At 43.0% G+C, this 22,555-nt stretch overlaps 1 protein-coding gene across 2 annotated transcripts in view; it reads left to right on the top strand.

The window, feature by feature from the left end:
- Positions 1-22,555, top strand: part of C5_1H8orf34 (chromosome 5_1 C8orf34 homolog) — a 1,018,772-nt gene that overhangs the window by 627,744 nt on the left and 368,473 nt on the right. For both annotated transcript variants that reach the window (XM_085605488.1, XM_085605487.1), the window contains exon 8: positions 9,778-9,913. In XM_085605488.1, coding sequence (XP_085461614.1) covers positions 9,778-9,913 — 136 coding nt within the window. The remainder of the gene's footprint in view (positions 1-9,777; positions 9,914-22,555) is intronic.

The raw sequence follows: 22,555 nt of genomic DNA, 5'->3' as shown, positions 1-22,555 counted from the left end.
TGTTGCATTTGTGAGCATACATGTACTAAGCTAAAAGTGTTTTAGGCATAAACTGGATTAACTGTAGTATGATGCTGATCCACAACAGACATAAAAGCTCTACAAGTTGGTCAGATGTTCATCTTGTTTAACAAATTGAGATGGATTGGGTTCTCGAAGAGGTGGAATGTGCTTTGCTGCCTCAAGTCCCAAGCTGAAGAGAATACTTGGGGAACATTGAATTATGTGGTCAATTGGAGGCTTTTCACTGCAGTTTTACTAAAGGTGGCCACCTGACTCAATGTCATCATGGACACTGTTTGAGGAATACTACTTTGAACAAAGATCAGGGCCTACGACTGGCACCTGCTTTGCCCTCAGCTATGTGAATTTATTCATGGGCTGGTGGGAGGAGCTGGTGGCCTGCTTGCAAGTACATGAAGAAATGTGCAATAATATCTTACTATGGAAAAGATGTATCGATGATTTGTTTTCATCCGGAACAGCAATAAGCCTAAAGTTGAAAATGTCATTGCACATTTACAGCATAATGACTATAATTTACATTTCACCTATGAGATCAGTGACTGTGCCAGAGATTTCCTAGACTTAAATATTTCAGTAAAGGATAAATCATTGGTTACTGAACTATTCAGGAAAAGTACAGCAGGGAGTTCCATATTGCAGGCCACCAGCCAGCATCCCAACAAGCTAAAGTGAAGCATCCCTTATGCTAAAATGCTCCGAGCCAGGAGAAACTGCAAAAGTGAATCTTTCTACCAAAAAGAAGAGAAGATTATGATCTCCAGGTTCAGACAAAGGTGTTTTTTGGACATGGTAAGCAACGAGGCAACCAAAAGAGGCCACTGAGAACATTATGGAAACAATAATGTGCATTACTACATATAGCAATAGATCTAATGAGGCCATAAACATTTTGAGTAAACTTTGGAAAATCATACAAGCTGATCAGCTCATTGGTAAAGACCTCAACCCTCATGTATGCATAAGTTACCGTTAGGGTGACCAACTGGGATGGGTCCAAATTCAGGACGGTGAGTGTAAAAATTCAGGACAAAGGGTCAGAATTCAGGACAAAAATTCAGGACTGGAGGTCAAAATTCAGGAAAAAACTTCAGGACAAAAGGTAAGTTTTACAGACACCTCAGAGGAGGTTGCACAATAGTACATAATTAAACCCATCCATATCCAAACATAGTCAACCATTTGCAAACCTATCCATCATGTATCCTTCCATCCATCATTTCACTCATCCATCCCTCCATCCACCCTTTCACTCATCCATCCATTATCCATCCACCCTTTCACCCTATTCATCGGTACACTCATCCATCCACTCTTCCACTTATCCATCCATCCATTCACTCACTCACTCATCCATCCAGCCTTTTTAGCCTTTTACCTATCCAGCCATCCTTTCACTTACTCATCCATCCACCCAGTCACTCATCCTTCCATCCATTCACGCTTTCAGTCATCCATCCATCCCCCCTTTCTCTCTCCATCGACCCTTTCACTTAGCCATCCTTCCTCTCGCCCAGCCATCTATTCATCCACTCATGAATCCATCCATTCACCCTATCAGTCATCCATCCACCCTTTCACTCCTTCACTCATCTATCCATCATTTTGTCCATCTACCCTCCCTTTCACTCACTCATCCGCCCTTTCACTCACCTGTCCATCCATTCACCCTTTCACTTATCAATCCATCCATCATTTCACTCATCCATCCTCCCATTCACTCGCCCATCATCCACACTTTCACGCATCCCTCCATCCTTTCACTCATCCAGCCACCCTTTTACCCATCCATCTACCCTTCCAACCATACATCTATTGTATTACCTTTTGTCTTAGCCATCCTTCCACTCACTCATCCATCCATCCTTTCTCTCGTTATCCATCCATTCACCCTCTCATTCATCCATTTACCCTTTCACTAATCTATCCAGTCATCCCTTCACTTACTCACTCACCCACCTTTTCATTGTAATTATGAACTGAGTCTTTGTCTGCAGAGTTGCAGACAGAAGAGGCCCATCAAGAACGTCACACTTGCTCTAGTTCCTAAAGCAAGGGGTGAGGCGGGGAAGGGTTCACTATGCCCTTGCATATAGGCAATCTGAGTCATGCATGATGCACAGTGCCAGATCATGAGGTGACTATGACATGGTGTTGTTTCCAGGGCTTTAAGTGGGATGAAAAACCTGGGGGAGTCTCTCCAAAGTGGGTGTTTGATGTAATTAGGGGGCGGCTTTAAACACCCAAGCTAAAAATCTGTGCTTAGGATAGTGTACTGCCTGACTGGTATTTTGCGTCTTCTGTCATTGTATCCAGATATATAACACAACAAGTAACGTTACACCTGCAACAAGCCAGGACTATTGGCTTTGTCAATGGTTGTTAGTTGCATAAAATAAAAAAGCAGCGATCATGGCTTCCTTGAATATGATATTGAAAATGCATCAGTTCTAAAATGGCGAGACTGTGAAAGAACTCTAGCCCCTTCTTTTCAACTTCTTTCACCAGCTTCTTTTCTTGAACTGGATTCTCAGGAAGCAGCATTGGCGTTTTTTCACATTTCTTCTGTCTGACAGAATGCCCTGCCCTAGACTGAGGCTGTAGGAGGCCATCACATGCTTTGCAGCCCAGACTGGCCCATTGTAATTCTGTATGTGGCAATCAGCCGCATACAGAATGGCAATGGGCGGGGTGGAGCTGCTCTTGTGATCCGTGATTGTGTGCGAAGCGGCCCCATCAGGGAGATGAGGCTTCATGCAGGGAACAGTGCTGTTCCCTGCAATGCCCAAAACTACGGACAAAAGGCGTCCTTAAGAGGGATCCTCACAGACAATGGACGTGAAGTCAAATTTACGGACAGTCCGTGAAATTTACGTACGGTTGGTCACCCTAATAGCCTTTGACCCCAGTGGAATCAAATAAACATATCCTTTAGCATGTGCAACCATGCACACAGTGCACCAGAAAGCCCCCGTCTCACCTTTCATTTTTCACACTAACCAATATAAAAAATGATTAAACAAGATACTGGACAAACAAAGCTTTACTAACACAACGCATCGGTCAAAAATTCCACAACTGTATGGAAAGGATAGTGCGATTCTAAATAAGTACAGTGCACCACAAATGGTAGACGGTGCAAATGCTGGTAACAGAACTGGTCAATACATGGACTAATGTTCCAGGGCGCTAGACGATTTCCAGAGCAACCTAAATACACTGTAAAAACCTCATCACTGCTTTTACCTGGCTCCATTCTGTACTTGTAAATATTCAAACCTGGATGGCTCAGAATAGAATATTCTAGTGGGGTGGCATACTCAAAACTTCACAATGTACTATAAGTCCTCAGCATTCAGTGAAATGTTAAGAGAGAAGAGATAATCAATAACTCTCCTTGGATTTACTAATTATGGTGAAAACAATCTTCATTGAATAGTTGAATGCTTTATTCGATAGACTCAATATATTAATAAAAATAAAAATAAATAAAAAACAGGCATCAGCCTTGCCAACACGTTTTGCTCCTTACAGAAACTTTATCATGGTAAAATCTATTGTCGAACCCCCAAAAACACATATCACATGGCAGTTCCTAGACATTTAAACGATTAAAAAATCTTCATCATTCCATTGAGTCTCATCAGCATCTCTCGTTTTTCTAGAGGTGAGAATAAGTGCAGGAACCACTGGATTAGATGTGTTCACTGCAGAGGATTAAACCCGAGATGCCAATAATGATTTCAAGTTTATTCAGCAACGTGTGCATTTAGATAATTAAGGGGGCACTCTATTGAGCATCACCCAATCCAAACTCCTCCCACTCAAAACTGCTCTACAATCCACATCCCATTTTCAATTAAATTCAGTAATGTCATGCAAGCCTCATCCAGTTACATTGTCTTCTGTCTAGAATAAAATAGAAACTGAGAGCTCCTGCCTACAGCACAATCGAAACTAACTCTCCAATTTACCTCTCTAATCTTCTCAAACTAGCTGGCAGCCTGAGAGGCCTCCTGAGTGCAACCAAAATTCTTCTGGAAACGCCAAGAAACAACTCCACCGTGCCCCCCAGGCACTCTTCTGTCTGGCAGAATGCCCTGCCCTAGACTGAGGCTGGGGAGGCCCACCACATGCTTTGCAGCCCAGACTGGCCCATTGTCATTCTGTATGTGGCAATCAGCCGCATAATGACAATGGGCGGGGTGGGGCTGCTCTTGTGCTCCAAGGAGGAGTGCAAGGCAGCCCCATCAGGGAGTTGAGGCTTCATGCAGGGAAAAATGCTGTTCCCTGCAATGCCCAAAATTACGGACCAAAGGCATCCGTAAAAGGGATCCTCACGGACAACAAACGTGAGGTCCAAATTATGGACGGTCCGTGAAATTTACGGACGGTTGGTCACCCTAAGTCTAAACCTTTGAAAGATATACTGGGATCCACTTGGTGTAGCATTTTGGAGTCTCTGAGTAGTACTACTTTACATACTACAAAACGCAGTTTGTGAATAGGCCCTAATCCGAGTAAAGCAAGTTCAGATGAGAAAAGGTCTAGCTAATATTTTTTTCTACTCTAAAATGAGCATGCGTTTCCCTGTGGCTGAAGGTTCTACATTTTCATTCGCAGATCCAGGTACGACACTTTATTGGTCTAAGATTTGTTGAAACCATTCAGCCGCATGAATATGACTCATTTAGCATTTTATAAAAGCAATCATGTACCCAGCCACACAGGCTACAAATCGAAAGTATTGTTATTCAAAGCGCAGCTGGTTTTCACTCATATTATATTAGCTGAGTCCTGGCATTAATAAAATCGGTGCCCTGTATATAAACCATGAGTCTTTTCAAGTGGCTGCGTTTTCGGAAAGCGAGGGCGCTATATCGATAGGAATAACAGTCTTATTGGGGGAAAAAAACCTGGCCATGCACACACTTCGTCACATAACGCATTGAACTCCGGTTTGCAGCTTAATTAAATATGCAGTCTCCAGTATCCTGCCCCCATCAGCTAATGAAAGCGCGTGCAGTCCTTCGCCGCCTTTCTGCAGGTTGCAGACGACGATGGGTGAATATAGGCGTCACTGAGTGATCAAGTCACGTCGGTTGGCACACCTAGCTCCTCCTTGCAGAAAAAAGCAGCCCGTCATGGGAGTCGTCAGGTTCAAAGGCGCCTGTACGTCACCTATTGTAAGGCGGGTGTAAGCACACGTGGCGTCACTTCCGGTGGCTTCATCCGTAGGGGTTGAAAGATCATGTCCTGTAACTCTCCTCTATGATTTTGGCGATTTCATGAAAGTGCTGTTACCTCCTATAATGCTGCCTAACTTTGTAGCTGCAACCAAGATGCGCCCAAATGATTTATTCTATCACCGAGATTCCAGTCATCTATACATACGAAAAATCACCTACATCTTTTGTTAGCACTTACCCAAGCAAACCATACGCCCAAGAAACAATGACAGAACACTCGCACATCTGACAGTTCGCACACTTGCACACCAGGCGGCTGTGTTTCCATGTGTTTTTACACAATAATTGTTTTTTTATGTGCCAGGAAACGTGGTTACTTGCAAGGTCCTGGGTAATTCTCACTTATGGACTTGATTTCCGTGTATCGGGGGACGTGTAGACAAACACATAGCGTATCCCACTAAAATGGAAACAAGCGCAAAGCGTGACCGGTTTATTTATAAGCTGTCAGAAGAGACGCCAAAATGTCAGCCCTGTATTGTGTGTCGGTTCTGGCCTTGGCGTGATGGATGCGGCTGAAGGCTGAAGTTACTTTATTCTAATTGCCAGTGAAAGATTGCAGATTTTGAAAGGTTACTTAGTCATGGCTGTTTTCCTTGGATCTTCAATTATTGCCCGCTGTTTTAAGACTGTAATAGTCAATCCTTTATTTTCCCGCTGGCCGGCGGCTCGTGGATTAGTGAACTGTGAGCCTGTTGATGGTTGCCAGGTTCTCTGAGGCCTTTAATGCATGTGTGACCACGAGGCGCGTGGTTGAGAGCCAGGGCCAGTCCCACGAGTTTTCTCCTTTCACGCCTTATTAATGTACAAGCACATTGCAAACATGCCTGCAGCTTTCAAGATGGGCGAGGGCGTCAGCGGGCCTTCTGGCTCAATGACTACCTCTGAGGAATCGTTGGAAAAGCGCTTTCATTTAGATTCGGGCCGCTAGAGAAGGGCAGGCTTCTCTACTTAATCCGTGAGCAACCCAAGTCAGCAGAAAGAGTAAAAGACTTCCTCTGCTCAGACCTTTTGCTAGTGGCCGGCTGCAGAAAGAACAAGCACTGGATTGACTTAAAAAAGTTCAACTCGATCCAACCGGGCAATCTGTTCCCAGACAGACCTTTTATTTTCACTTGGCCAGGGAAACAACACCTATTCCCATTAAACGAGGACACATCTGCCTAGGCTTGCCAGGGCCACGCACTACACCCACCATTGACAACGCAAGCAGGTGTGTTCCAGAGCCGGTCTCCACTTCCGCATTACATGCATGGCGTGCAGCCATTGACAGCATTCTTATGTTAATGAGCTGTCCATCACACACGCTCATTCCAGTGGAATGTAGTGTAAGCTGCATTTTCAATATGTATTCGAATGGAAGCTGGGTGTGTTGGAGTTTACATTTAGTTGGAAGTTCTGTTATGTATGGTTACATCCTCCAAACGTGCTAGGAAGAGGAGGCATTGTTCCCCAACCATTGTTCGCCAGCGCCTCCCACTATGAAAAAGATGTCGCAAGAGAGGCTCAAGAGGCTGATTTTGGGCACTTTATCTGGTTTAAGAAAGATGAAAGCAAGACCACAGTCTGTAGGTGGACAGGAACGGTATTCTGACATTCCCAGTTCTGATTCGCCAGATGAGTCGTTTATGGGCCCAATGGAACATAAAGGCAAATATGTTTCCAAAGAACATTTGACAGACATTCTGACCCTTGTTAGTGAAAACATGGCATTTCCGGATGAGTAAGTGGCCAGCAAGTCCACAGAGCACAATTTAGAAAATGGCTGACGAAGGCCCCGCCCATTCATCCTTTCGTAATGGACGCTCTCTTAAATGAATGGAGGGATGCAGAGAGCATTCTTCTGCCTCGCTTCATGTCCAAGCTTTATCCTTTGTGGAATCTATTGTGGTCAGTCTGATGGGTGCTCATCCATGGCGGAAGGTAATGTTCTTAAAGATGAGAGATTGACTCATCTTCAAAGAGGGCTTATGCCAGATCCCATTTGGGCATTCTTGCTGGTATATATGAAGTATATGTTGCCCGGTCTTTGCTGTCTCATTTTAAAACTTTGTTCAGTGCTATGCAAGCGGGTGGACGTTGTCCGGAATTGTTGGAATCCATGGAACGCAGACTGAATCTCTTTCAGGCAATGCTTTTGATTCCGTCACGGCTTCGGCGCTGTCTTGTGGTGCATCCATTGTTGAAAGGCGCAAACTGTTTCTTAAAGGATGGAACACGTATTCTGCGCAGAGGTCTATGACATTGAGGTTGCCATTTAACTGGAACAAGATTATTTGGTAAGGACTTGGAAGATAAGCTGTATAAAGGTATAAAGGAGCAGAAATATTATTTTTCCTTTGGAAAACAGCAGCAGAATAAACAATCTTCTCCTTGGCAAAGTCCTTACATCATCCTTCCCACCATAGGCAAAGGAATACGTTCAAAGTTCAGAAATTCCAGGGGAAGTGCTTTCAAAGCAAGTTCCAAAAGGAACCAAGTCAGTTTCAGGGGGATCCTAGTCAGCGCTCCTCACTATGCTGCCCCAGTGGTTCCAGTTTGCGGGATTCCAGAGGCTGGTGGGAGGCTCCATTATTTCCTAAAGAATTAGTGTTGCATGACTTCAGACAAGTGAGTACTGAGTATTTTGGAAGGTGGTTCCCAGATTGAGTTTGTGTCCTTTCTTTCATCAACAGGAACGATTCAGTCACCTCTTCCAAGAGATCCACTCAGAAGGACCACTTTGATGGAAGGTATTCGGTTGCTTCTCCTGAAGAAAGCAATGGTGCCAGTTCCGAAGTCAGAGAGGGGACAAAGCGTGTATTCAATTGTGTTCCTAGCAGTCGCGGCCCGTGGAGGGAGTTCCGTGGGGCGAGAAGGCGGGGCAGGGGAGGGGCAGCGTGGGGGGTACTAAAAACCGGAATATGGATAATTGGAGGTAAGTAAACAATTAAATAAATAAAACGGATTTCGTAGCGTGCGCTGCATCGCAATTTGCGATGCAGGGCGCGCTACGAAATTCATTTTATTTATTTAATTGTTTACTTACCTCCAATTATCCATATTCCGGTCTTTAGTACCCCCCACCCTGCCCCTCCCCCGCCCCACCTTTCCGCCCCACGGAACACCCTCCACGGGCCGTGGCTGGTTCCTAGTACCAAAGTTAATGGGGATTTCGGTTCATGATTGACCTCAAGTCCCTAAACAAATATGTTCAGAAGATTCCATTCAAAATGGAGACCCTGCAACAAATCATTCCTTTAATCCAAGCAGGTGTTGTGATGACTACTCTGGATCTCATTGATGCACCTCTCCATGTTCCTATGGCCTCGATGTTCCTGCAGTATATGCAATTCTCTCGGGTCACCATTGGCAGTATTCTGTTCTACCATTCAGCCTAGAGCCTTCACCAAGGTGGTGGCACCCTTAGTGGCTCACCTTCATCTACAGGGGATCTCAATGTTTCCTTACCTGCGCGACTGGCTGCTCCAGGCCCCTCATGTATAGGTGACGCAGCAACAACCTGACTTGACCATACTTACACTAAAGAGACATGGATTTCTCTTGAATGTTCAGCCCTCAACCAGCAGAGCTTTCATAGGGGTCGAATTCGACTCTGCTCTGTACAAAGTGTTTTTGCCCCAGTCCAGAATCCAGCCTCTGCAAGAACTGTGCACGTCTCTGGTGTCTCAGGAGTCTGAAAGTCTGTTTCAGTGGATGGAGATGCAAGGTCATGTGGATAAGATGACAGTAGGACACAATTCACGCAATTAAAGAGAAAGTTCATATTACTTCTTACTCTATGCATGTGGTGCCACAGACACTGCAATATCTGCCCCTACTACCAACTCCCAACCTATTGAACTGACATTTATATTAAACACTAATGAACCAGAGGAGACAATGGAACCCTTAGCAACAGGTGAGTCTTCCCTGACACCAAACTATGGTCTTCTGGATCACCAAGAAATATGGGGAAGGACCCATTCTCCAGGAAGCTGGCAGACCAGTGAGCCAAAAGATGCAACGGAGCACACATAAGTATATGCTGTGGTGGTAGGCTCTTTCTTTAGATAAAACCCTTCTTAGGTATACAAAAATGAGCCGTAATCAAGTCCGTTCCTGCTCTAGCACCAGACAGGACTTCACCCAATTTTTAATGACTCACCTGTACCTGGAGAAACCTGTTTCTGACGTTGTATTTGGAAAGAAGCGGTAGCAATTAGGGAGCTAGTGAGATTGCTTATCTCTGGGTTGGCCTATTACTTTCAAGAAAGTGAGAACTGTGATGAAGAATGGGAACAAGGTTGTAATGCGCCCCTTCAGCTTGCCAGCCCGTTAATTTCCTTAAGGAGCTGGCAAGTAAGTTTTAGATAAATGCATGTAAAATTGATTAAATGTTGTAGCCCCGAATACAGCTCGGCAGGAGATGCATTTTGTAATGCTCCTTTGAGAACATCTCCCCTTCCTATGCATGTGGTGTAGTGAGCGTGTGTTGCTGTAGTAACGGTGGCTTCTCTTACAGAGGACCTCGATGACCTGAGGATGGAGGGAGTCACCAGCCTGATGCCGTCCGGCAGCAAGTTTAGCCACGGTCGAAACACGTACGCCGCCGAACCCCAGGCGAAGGTCACCCTGAACATCTGCTCCAGGTGTGCCAGGTAAGACAACAGCACTGCAGCTTGCCCTGCCGAGGTGGATTGTGTCCTGTGTGTTTAGGCTTCAAACTGTTTGTGGAAGGGCCTGGGTGTGAGCCCCTCGAAACTGGAGAAGCACCACTGATCCCAGCCGCCCTTTGGCCGAAATGGAACAAGTGCATGGTGTGGTTTTCAGATCAGCACGCGGCCCTTCCTAAGCCTGAACGAGCATGGAATGCAGGTCATCCTTGCCCTTTCTTCACACCTAGAACGGAAGACTTTCAGTGCTTGTTTGCGTTTCTGTGGCTCTTGCACTGAAGAAGTGAGGGGTGTAGAAATGCACAATCTGTTTTCTGGCAGCAGTGTAAGTGGGGATCCGGATGCACAGGCGCAGGGCACATGTCTCCCCGTCACATTTAAGAGTCTCTCACTGTTTCAGCTCTAGGAAGAAATGCAATCCTTAGTTTAGCACCAGCAGGCACTCTGAATTTAGAATATATAGTTTCCACTTTAAAATTAAAAAGTTAAGGCTGCGATCCGTGCTTTGCAAACATCGTTCAACTTTTAGAACTGATCCTCGTTTAAAATAAACATACTTTGACAGAGGGGTATTTTAGCTTTCCATGAAGGAGACAACTTTTTAAGATATTGTTTAAATAAAGCAGATGATCAAAATTCATGCAGGTGGAGCTGCTGGTGTTGTGTTTGTCTCGTTGCTGGGCGCTGACTCCTCCTGCTGGTTGATGGTTGGTTACTGTAAAGCACTAAGGCGACCGCCTGATATGGACACACATTCTGAACAGTGAGTGTTAAAATTCAGAAGTACCCGTCAAAATAGGTTTATGTTCTTTAGTCATAACAGCATTGAACATCTATTTATATGTATTTGAGCTCATTTATATATTAAAAAACTATCAAACATGCAAAATTCCACCTCCTCAGGAATCCTGGACCACAGATTTGGATAACTTTTCATCAAAGTCTTCATTTGACCCTGCAACATGTTCAGAAATGTAATGTTTTTGGATTCATAAGAAGCCAGAATGTCAAACTACTGGCTAAAAGAAGTGTTTGAAACTGTAAACGGTTACAAATGTCATAGAAGTCAATGCTGCACCCTAAATTAGCAACGTTTGAAAGAATATTTGTAAACAGTTTCCATTTACATCGCTAACCTGTCCCTATTGTTTTACACCCTTGTGCATGTGAGTAAATATACATGTGTATTTTGACACTTGTGAACAGGCCCCATGTCTCCTGCTTTCATTATCCAGGCAGTCCACTAAACGGGGGTGGCGGAGATTCTGATGAAAAGGCGAAGGGACCACCTTTCCAGGAAAAGGTCACTGCATTGTGGCTCCTGTCTGGATTTATAACTCAGTATTCATTTCTAGCACAATTAGGTAAAATGGAGAAGCCAGGATGAGAGGCCAAGACTAATGGTGGTGTCTGCATACCTCAGTGACTTGTCCACCTAGCTAGGGACCCTGTCAAAGTGTTTTATTAGCACTTTATACTTGATGTGTGGCTCTTTCTAAGCCCCACTCCAATAGTTTAAGAAATAACAAGTAGATTATAAAACTTTTTCTTTACTTTCTTGGGCAGTAGGTGGTAACTGGGCATTATCTGTAGTGGAGACTGGTATTTAGCGTTGATGTTTCAAATATTAAGACTATTTCGTCCCATTTGGGATGGTGGATTTATTCACTTTGAAAATGTGTTTGGCCAAATGTACCAATTGTGAGCAGTCAAGGCTGGGTGGTAAAAGGGTTGGACCTTAAGTACAGATGACGCAGTAATCAGACTTGATAAGCTCAATATTCAGCAGAGTGATATCTTTAATACAGACCAGTTTTAGAGGAGAGGTTTATGGAATTGAATCCCCAAAATGTGCACCAGGATTCATAACCCCGTTTGCTCCCCAACAAAGTTCTTCTGATGTGTCCATGTGTGCAGAGTGGCTACATGAATGAAAAGTATCCTGCGAAGCCATCATGGACCAGGCGGTACTTGACTGGTGGGGCCATAAGGATTATCAAAAAAGCCAATGCACATATAGGCAAGCATGGGTGCTACATTAGTACACTGCATGGCCATTTAGGAGATACCAAGACGTTAAAGGTCTTGTCAAGTGAATGATGTATCATTATGTCTGAAAACAAAAATTACCAAATCTGTCATCAAAGGAACATTCTGGTTGAATATTGTTAGCAATGCTGGTCTGAGTAAGGGAAACGTCTTCCTTATACTGGATGTCCCCTTTTACACATACCAGGTAGCAGAAAAAAGAAAATAGTACTTTTGAACAACAAGAAGAACAGGAGGATACTTAATGTGCAGATACTTTTGAAAGAGCAGAACATTTAGCTTAAAAGAAGTGCCATAATTTACACTAGACATTAAAACAAAAATGCTTAGTAGAATGAAACGTAAAAAATGTTCCTTTTTCTTAAATGTGCAAAATTAACGTGTAACATGATTTTGGGATAAGCACTCCTTTCTATCGGAATTGCACTACTAGGCCAGACCAGGCCTCTACCATTTTCAGTACATTTTCTTCTTTAATAAATAAATGCTTTTAGGAAATGCTGAACAATGCAATATTATTTGATAAACGAAGCACACTTAACTTGCTTAAACATGTCATCTCTGGAGAATGTGCTGACTTTAAAAATGCATTTCTTCTTTTTCTAAGCCACATGCTGCCATCGGGGCTTATCTACAAGCCCATTGCGCCGCCGGTGCATCACTTCTTTTTATACACCATCGGGTTCTGGTAGGTTAAGATCTGCTTAGAGTAGAGTAGGGATTACATTCCTTTATGGACCAGGCTGTAATTTTCTAGATTGACCCTAACCATGATATCCTTGAAATTTCTGAAATTGGATTTACCTGATTTACTAATTTGAATAAAAAGACCAAAACCATATACTAAACTCTTATCGATAAATAAAGGTTTTCAACCTGATCCAAAACTCTCATTATTCACTGACCTAAATGACTTAATTGGCAATGTTTATTAAAATAATTTTAATTCATTCTCCATTCGAAAAGGTGGCAAAGATCCATTGCAGAGAAGAAGGTTTCAGTGCTGGAGCCCCCTATTGTAAGTCACGGGTTGAACTAATCTAATTAAAGAAAACGTTTCCATGCCAGCACTTTCCATAGTTACCCTCAATGTGGAAGACACACAATTTACTTTCATTATCAGAACAATTATAACACTATTCTGGAGGCTGTTAGCAATTGTACTTTACTGTTTGAAAGATTCCTGTCTATGGCCAATACATTTCCCAATCCACCTTTAGCCGCATACTGGAACAGGTGACTGCATTGATTCGTTTACTATTGTACCCTACCCACAATGTTATTTTGTTCCTGCAATACCTTTTACCATTTTTTTAGTCATGGTTTGTCTCTTTTAAAATGTACATACCCCTTCCGTCTCCCTTTTAACATTTTGCCACCACAGAATCTCCCGGTGATACCCCTGTCTTTTTGAGCACTTAACTGGAACCACAATAATACAAATAATGATTTGGCCAATCCTGTCTGTCTATTACATCCTAGGTGCAGGTAAAGTAAAGCTTTAAATACCAAGAAGAGGTCAAATCACATAAGTGCTATGTGATAAACACTCATTAATACATTTGCAAATAAATCAAATGGGTATTATGAGATAGGCCCATTATTGCACAGAGAGCAGTTCAATATTCTCAAGCATTCAGGGATAAAAATAAAAGAACCTAGAGAGGCTTAGTACTCGGAGAGCGAGGCACAATTCAAAGAGAAGCCTGTGCACTATAAGAAGAGAGTGAAAAGTGCACATTCAGGGGCATAGCTCAGACATTCAGGGGGAGGGTGTGAATCTCGATTTTCCCAACTAAAACAGCAGTGGGTTGCAAGGTGGAGGCGTGAGATAACCAGCGTTCAGGATGGACTGTTTCCATGAGGCATAGGCTCAGTACTGATTCGCATCATGCACTTCTGTCAAGAGTGGCTCATTGGGCAAAAAACGATGGTTTGGAATGCTAGACCGAGTACTAGACCGAGTGATTGGCAGTGTTTGGACGAACCTTTTGGGTGTTTGATTGCCTCTAGTATGCCTGGAAACTCGAGACTATCGCAGCTTGCTAAACAACTACTGCCAATTTTAGTGAGTTCCAAAAAGTTGTGAATGTGGACCCATTCAATAAGTATTTCTATGAGTGCAGATGTTATGTTATGTTACAGCATATTTGAAATGTACACTTACACCAAAATGTTTTACTATAACACAGCGGAATGGGAGACTCAGATCCTTACCGTACGCCTGTTTAAAGAGCCAGGTTTTTAACAACGTACTAAATCTCATTTAGTAAGTCATAAACTCTGATGCTAAAGGGAAGGGAATTTCAGACACCAGGAGCAAGCACAGCAAACCTGGTTCCACACAATCCCTTCCTGTTAAATTTTGGGACCTATAAAACATTTTGGCGCACTGATCTAAGATTTTGCTTAGGAATATAATTACAAAGTCTGGAGGTCACAAAAGTTGGGCTTTTACCGTGTCGCTTTTAAAAATAATACACTCGGTTTTAACTGGAAGCCAGTGTAATTTTACCAGCAGAGGTTTGGTGTGGCAGAATCTAAGCTGATGCCAGACCAATCTAGCTGCTTGGTTTTTCATCAGCTGAAGCCTCTGATTTAACCCCTTGGGAATGTCTAGGTAGGGAGCAGAGCCTGACGTCTTGGCTGGTCACAGCTCCCCTGCCGCATTTCCTGCCTGCCACTTGTTGCCTGTCACATAGAGTGGTTGTTATTGGATTGCCTAGCAACCTTATTAAACCAGTGAATTCCAGCCGCATGATTACTAACTGGTCTCTGATCACCACTTAGACCACCTCAGCCATCTTGTCGTCCTTCCACTCTGGGGCACCCACTGACCCCTGCCCCCACTATCTCTTCAACCTCAGAACCAATCCAATCAGTACGGAACTCACCAGCATTCTCAACACCTCCATCTCCACTGCAAACTTACCAGACAGCTGGAAACACACAGAGGTCCGACCCCTCCTAAAGAAACCCTCTGACGACCCTAGCGACCTAAATATTACCGACCGATCTCCCTGCACCCCTACCCAGCTGAAGTCCTTGAGAAAGCCACAACCAACAGCACACCGAATACCTGGAACTAAACCACCTTCACGAAGCCTCACAATCAGGATTCCGTACCAACCACAGCATAGAGACCACGCTGAATGCTGTCACTGATGACCTCAGAACTCTCCTCGACCGCGGAGAAACAGTGGCCTTGATCCTCCTCAACCTTTCTGCTGTGTTTGATACATTCTCCCACCACACCCTCCGCGACAGACTGCACAACATCAGAATATAGCAAAACGCCCTCAAGTGGATCACTTCTTTCCTCTCAGGAGGCACTCAGAGCATCTGTCGGCTTCCCGTCACCTGTGCACTCAAGGACAACATATGCGACGTACCCCAAGGATCATCTCTCAGCCCCAACCTGTTCAACATCTACATGACCCTCCTCACAGACATCGTCACATCCCATGGACTCAAGATAATCTCCTAACCTCAATTTATCCTCTCACTCATCGAGGATCCCCCAACGCCAAAGCCAAGTTCTTCATCGCCATGACCAATGTAGCTAAAGGGATGAGAGACAGCTGCCTCAAACTCAACTCGGACAAAACAGAAGTACTGATCTTCGGGAACAGCAACTCCGCATGGGACCACAGCTAGTGGCCAGCAGAAATCGTAACAACACCCACACCAATAGACCATGCATGCAACCTCGGCATCATCCTCGACAGCCAACTGACCATGAAGCTACAAGTCAATGCAGTCACCTCCTCCTGCTTCCACACCCTACACATGCTCTGCAGAATTTGCCAGTGGATCCCAACCAGCACCAGAAGGACCATCACACATGCCCTCGTCACCAGCCATTTCCACTATGGCAATGCTCTCTATACCAGAATTTCCACTCAGCTCCTCAAAAGACTCCAGACCATTCAGAACACCACAGTCAGACTCAGCCTGAATCTTCCAAAACGGACGAGCATCACCCCTCACCTCAGAAACCTCTACTGGCTACCCATCCAAAAGAGGTGCCAGTTCAAGATCTTCATGCACACATACAAAGCTCTACACAACCAAGGACCATTCAACATAAACCTTTGACTGAGCTTCCACCTACCCGCAAGACACCTGAGCTACGCCTCACTCGCCTTCGCACACACACCAACATTCATTGCAGCCACTTAGGGGCCGCTCCTTCTCCTACATCGCCCCCTGGACCTGGAACAACTTGCCCCTCCACCTCTGTAGAGCAACCTCTTCAGCGGACTTCAGAAGGATAGGCAAGACCTGGCTTTTCGACCGAGACACAGCACCGTCAGGGCCCAGATACTTTTAGGAGTGAGTGCTGCGCTATACAAATACTGATTGATTAAGAGAGTTAGTGTGGTGAATTTGGGACATGATGAGGTTAATTTAGATCTGGCTTGCCAGGCTACCTTCTTAATAAATTACAGGTTGTCCAAAATGCTGCTGCAAGACTTGTTTTTAACATCCCAATGAGAAGTAGTGTCAGACCGCATTTCCGATCACTTCATTGGCTGCCTGTGGCAAATCAAGTCAAGTTTAAAGCCCTGGTCCATCGTGCTTTGCACAACTGTGGCCCCTCCTACTTACGGAAGAGGTTCCAGTTCTATGCTCCCGCCAGATACCTTTGTTTATTTTCTCAGATCCTAGCACATACTCCCCGCTTCCTGCTCACTAGAGTTGGGGGTAGCTCACTAGCTGTCAGAGCTACTACAGCCTGGAATGCACTCCCTCTGGCTCTCTGCAGTATTCAAGACTTCTGTCCATTTAAAAAAAAAATTTGAAGACCTATCTCTTTACTTAAACGTAGCTTCATGTGTTCCGTGCTCACTTTCCCTCTTTCCAGGCGCACGCCGTGTCACTCCTCGGAGTATCTGTGCGCGATACAAGTGCAAATAACATAACATAATGGCCTAGATGGAAAAATATTTCCTGATTTTTTATTTTTTTTCGAAGTTGAAAGAAACGGGACGAGGTCACTGCCCCTATCTGAGGCTTCAGTGAAAGGTCTTCATCGAATTAGAGTTTTCTAACTGCTGTTTTTGCGACAGAGGGAGCAACCATCTCCAATGGCCAGATAGAGGGATTCTAACTAAGCAGTTTGTTTTCAATCATCATAATCTCAGTTTTGTCTGGATTCAGCTTAAACTGATGGCAATTCATCCATTCACGGATGTAGAGCATAGTGCTCTCAAAAGCCTCTATGGATTCCGGCGAGTCATCCATGTTAAAAAGTAGCCACATATAGTAGTTATATATTTCCACCCAGATTTGCCATTTTTTTGGTAAACTGGTCACTATATATACTTAAGATCCGATAACAACGAAAAAGTTAAAACCTCTTAGTGAATTAAGAGCAACAAGAAAATGTGTTATATTCGGTATTCTGGAACATGGGGGTGGAGTAATGTAGTTAGAATGTTCAAGAGAGAAGGTTGGATACAATCTGGGAAAGACAGTTAGAGATAAGTTAAACCTCCGCTGTGCGATGATCGTGCTCTTCTCCATATATGTTTATATGAATAAACTTTCCTGTATCGCAGTGAACCCAGAGTCACTCTTTGCTACATATTTGGCTGTGACAGGGAAGCAGGAGCAGCCACGAGATCTTTGCTGGTATTCTGGTACAATGCGATGATCAAGGAAAATTGAAGATATTTACAGGTTTGGTGAGCCCGCTGCACTTAATGCATATTGGAGGTACCGGTGTTGTTGTGTGGAAGACCTGAAAAAAGCTGGTAAGCAAGTTTGTCCTGCAAGCATTTTGTGGCTATTGCTGCTGTAGGAAGGCTTGTGCTGCTATTATCGGGTGGAGACAAGGGGTCCTGACATGTCAGGAAGTGAGGGTGTCATCAACGTCATACGCTGTATGAAGGTATGTTGAGAACATGCATTTTGGATTGGTCTTGCTCTCCCATGCACTGAGAACACAGTATTTGGTGGATTCATTCTACAGTGACTCGTACACCAAAAACAGTTGCGTGTCCAGCGAGTCTGATGGAAGTTGTCTTGCGGTGACACACACCTATCGGGAGGTAACCTAGTAATAAAGTTATTGGGCAAGACTACAAAAATATATAGTGCGATCACAGCGGATTATGATGGTGATTGGCACACCAAATAGATCTGTGTCTGGCAGAATTATCATTCTGTGGTGACCCACACCAGTAAATATAGTTATCGGTGATACGCTCACCATATCATAGGGATTTGTTTGTCCACAAATTTTGTTTTGCAGTGACAAGCACATTCTGTGAGTTACTGGTATTTAGTAACATTTGGTTGTTTCTCCACAATGTCCAGCATTGCGCCACCACCTTCATTTTTACAAGTTAAGGATGACCCACCCATGGATTGAGAACTATAGTATCCAATGTTTTTGGCATACATGGAAATTTTAGAAGGCGAGAACAGTACTCCTCAAAGAAAGTTAGCTCTATTAAAACACACATTATGTCGAGTGGGTCTCAAAGAATTCAAACTTTACCTCCTCCTGAAACTCCAGGGAATATAAATGTATTTGACTATGCTATCAAACAATTGACTAATAGGTATGGCAAAAAGGTTAATACTGTTATGGAAAGATTTAAATTGAATTCAAGAGCACAAAGAGAAAAAGAAAGTATAGAGAAATATGTATCCGCTCTTAGAGCAATAGCATCATCCTGTGAATTTGAAGCCATACCTTATGACTAGGTTTTGAGAGACCAGTTCATGATGAAAACCAAAAGTTAGAAATTTCAAGAAAGACTGTGAGTGGGAACCATCATGACGCTAAGTGCAACTGTTAGTATTGCCAAGAGCAGTGAGAAGTCAGAGAAATGTGTACAAGAAATTAGAGGAAGCAATGGAAATGGTAGTGGAGATTCAGAAAACACTTTACATGCCTACAGAGGTTAACTCTATTAAGAGTGATAAAGGAAAACATATTGTTTCTAGCAAAAAGAAAATATTTCCTAATTGTTCTAGGTATGGCAGTAGTTTCCATCTTGGGAATTTTAAAGGGTGTCCTGCAGTCGAGAAGGCTTATAACTACTATAAGAAGAAATGGCATTTTAGTAGGGTGTGCAAACAAGTGTCAGTTTTGTAGTGAATGATGATGGGCTGAAGAATTAAATCCCAATTGTGTATTGTGTGTTATGGGTAACCCTGGGCGTAGTTTGCGTAGTAGCACTATGCTACGCAAAGTGCACTGCGCACTACGCAAGCTACGCGAGCTGCGTAGTGCATTAGGGAAAATGCTGTTCGCACTGATTACACAGTGCCGGATGCTTGTCCGCACTGTGCAATCATTGCAAACGGCATCTTGCACAGTGCAAGCGGTCGTTTTCTGCCGCTCGAGTAGATTTGTACTCGAGCGGCAGTTTTCTCAACGCGGACTGGTAGTTTCTCGTCGCGAGCGGTCGCCAGCATACGTGACCACTCGCGATGGGAAACCTGACCTCCCCGCGTTGAGAATCTCGCCGGGAGGTTTATTTTCCATGCTCACGATCAGCAACTTGATGTTGCTGATCGGGAACGAGGAAAAAGTCTCGCCGGGATGTCATTTTGCTCGCTTGCGGTCGCCAACCTGACGTTGAGGACCGCGAGCAAGCAATAAATGCCCGCTACGCTATGCGTTTTTGCACTGTGCTACGTGCAATTCGTGTAGCGCGTAGTTGCGCAAACTCTGCATTCTACGCGAGCGTAGCATAGTCCTACGCCCAGGGTTAGTTAAGGGTGGAGGTATGAATGATTTTCCAAAAGGTGTGGTGGACATTAATGAAAAAGTGTGGAAGTCATGGTGACTCTTGTGCTTGGTACAACATTATCAGTAAATCTTTATAGGAAACATATTGGAAGAATGTGAAGTTGTAGAACCAAATGTTCAACCTGAGGATACCAGGGTAACAGGATTGATCTATATGGCTATTTCTGAACTAATATTCGCTTTGGTGAAAGAGGAACGTAAGGAAAAATGTATCAGGCTGCCAAAAGTGATCCCATATTGGGATGGCCTCATCAACAAGATCTGATAATGAAATTAGACCCTAATGCAGTTCCTCCTGTTTATACTGTAGTCAATGAGAAACAGGAACAATTTGTGAATGGCAAAGAATTTCCAGATGCTTTTTTTTTTTTAAATTGTTTTTTTTATAGTTTTATTAGGCAACTTCATTGCGTACAATATATACAAAACAAAGTTTCCGTATTTTTTAGAATACAATAAAAAAATAATAGTCCGTGGCTTAGATAACTCACAAATAAATACTACATTTCAATTAATCTGAACAACAAAAGAAAAATCAGAAAAAAATCTAACCTAAAACCTGTCTTTCCAAGAGGTGATTGGCATCCAAATTAAAGCACCACGTTGTCTAGTCTTTTTACCTTTGGCTGCATAAATTGCCATTTCTTGGTTAGCTATTCCCAAAAACGAGTTATCCAAACTTGAAAATTAGGGGAATCTATGTCTTTCCATCTAGTAGCCAATATTATTCTATATACTGCCATGCCCAAAAACATACATAACTCTTCCTCTTTACTATGACTCAAAGTATTGTCATGCCCTATCAAAAATAAAGTAGGAGACATCTGGACTTTATGCCCAAAAACCTCTTCCCAAAAGTCTGATATTTTAGTTTTAAGCAAAGTCAGTTTACTGCATTCAAAGAACATATGTATTAAATGTGCCGGGCCCATCCCACACCGAGGACATTTATCGTCTGTTCGTTTCCCCCATGAGAACAGTTTTGCCGGTGTAAAATATAGGTTGTATACAGTCTTATAGAATTGTGCTTTAAGAGTTGCTGTTAGAAAGATCTTATCAGCGAGGGAGAGGATCTTATCCAAATCCACATTTGGATTTTTCAGTTTAGATGCCCAGCGTGATTCTGTTCTTTCCATATCATCCTGACATTGTTCCAACAACAACCGATATAAAATACTTATACTAGGTTTTTTCCCTCCGCGAATAAATTCAAGAATAGAAACAATCTTCATTGAAATGTGTGAAAGCTTCGCGGAAAGAATGGAATTTATTTGAATATATTTAAAAAGATCGGAAGTCGGGATATTAAATTTAAGCTGAAGGTTGGAGAATCTCGTACTGGGTGGAGCATCTAAGAAATCCCCCACTGAAAGCAACCCAAGGGCCTCCCATCTTTTAGGAATATCATCATTGATTTGTCTGGAAAAAAGAAAAGAGTGCCATAAGGGTGTATATCTATTAATTTTTGAAATATCGAAATGTTTGCAAATTTTCTTCCAAACCCTCCAAGCATTATCTATAATTTTGAATGTAACCTTCTTAAAATAGGACAGTTCAATTTGTCGCAACAGTAGTCCTTTTGCGTTCTCCCCTACAGCTAACTCGTATATAGAATGGGATACGTATACTAGCTGTATTATAAGACAGAGGGCTTATATTAAGTAAAGGGAACATCCCTTGGAGAAGGCTATTCCAGAAATATAGAGTTATATTCGGAAGCCCTAGGCCCCCTCTCTGCTGTGGAAGAGATAAAAATTTTGATGATCTTCTGACCTTACCGTAGCCCCAGATAAATTTAGAAATTTGTGTTTCCAGGATTTTAATCATCTTATCCTCAACCAAGATGGGAATTGCGCAAAATAGATACAAGATCTTCGGAAAGATGTTCATTTTAACAAAATTAGTCCTTCCTATAATTGAAAGATTGAGGCTGTTGACCCTCAGTAGATCCTTTTTAATATTTGCAAGCATGGGGTCATAATTAAGTTTGTTAATGTTTTCCATCTGTGAAGATATACAGACACCCAAATATACTGCGTTAGATGTCTTTCGGGGATCATTGAATAAGGTGTTTTGGGAATTTCCAGATGCCTTTTGTGAAAAATTGGGAACATTTGTGGGTTATGAACACAAAATTATTCTGATGTGAAATGCTGTACCTGTCGGGCATAAGGTTCAAAATGTACCTCTTACTTATAGAGTAAAATTTAAAGAAATGTGAGATCTTTGTGACAGTGTTGTGATTCAACCGATTGAATCATCACCATGGGTTTCACATGTGGTTATTGCATTAAAACAGTCAGGAGAACTCAGATTATGTGTAGATATGAGGAGTCTGAACAACGAGATATGAAATGATAGACATTGATTACCTAATTTGCATGAAATAGTTTCTACACTGGCAGATCTTGCCATTGCGTATCATCAAAATGTGTTATAGGAAGAGTCTTGACATCTTACAGCATTTATTACATCGGAAGGCATGTTTCAATTCTGCAGAATGCCTTTTGGTTTGGCAAGCATTTGATGAAGGGGACGTTGTAAGGTATAAAAGGGGTAATAGCTTTCAAAAACTACATTTTAGCTTATGGTCAGGAGGAGGATGAGTATTTATTTAATTTGTGAAATTTTCTTCAACATTTAGGTCAGAAAGGTTTAACTTTGAAACAATTAAAGTGTCAATTGAAATGTGAAGAAGTGGAGTATTTGGGTCACCGTGTCAATAAAAATGGAAATAAACCAAAACAAGACCATATTAAAGCTGTAGAAGAAGCTCCTGTTCCAAAGACAAAGGAACAACTACTATC

This window comes from Triturus cristatus, chromosome 5_1, assembly GCF_964204655.1.
Source record: "Triturus cristatus chromosome 5_1, aTriCri1.1, whole genome shotgun sequence".
Lineage (NCBI taxonomy): Eukaryota > Metazoa > Chordata > Amphibia > Caudata > Salamandridae > Triturus > Triturus cristatus.
This window is presented reverse-complemented; position numbering and strand designations above follow the sequence as displayed.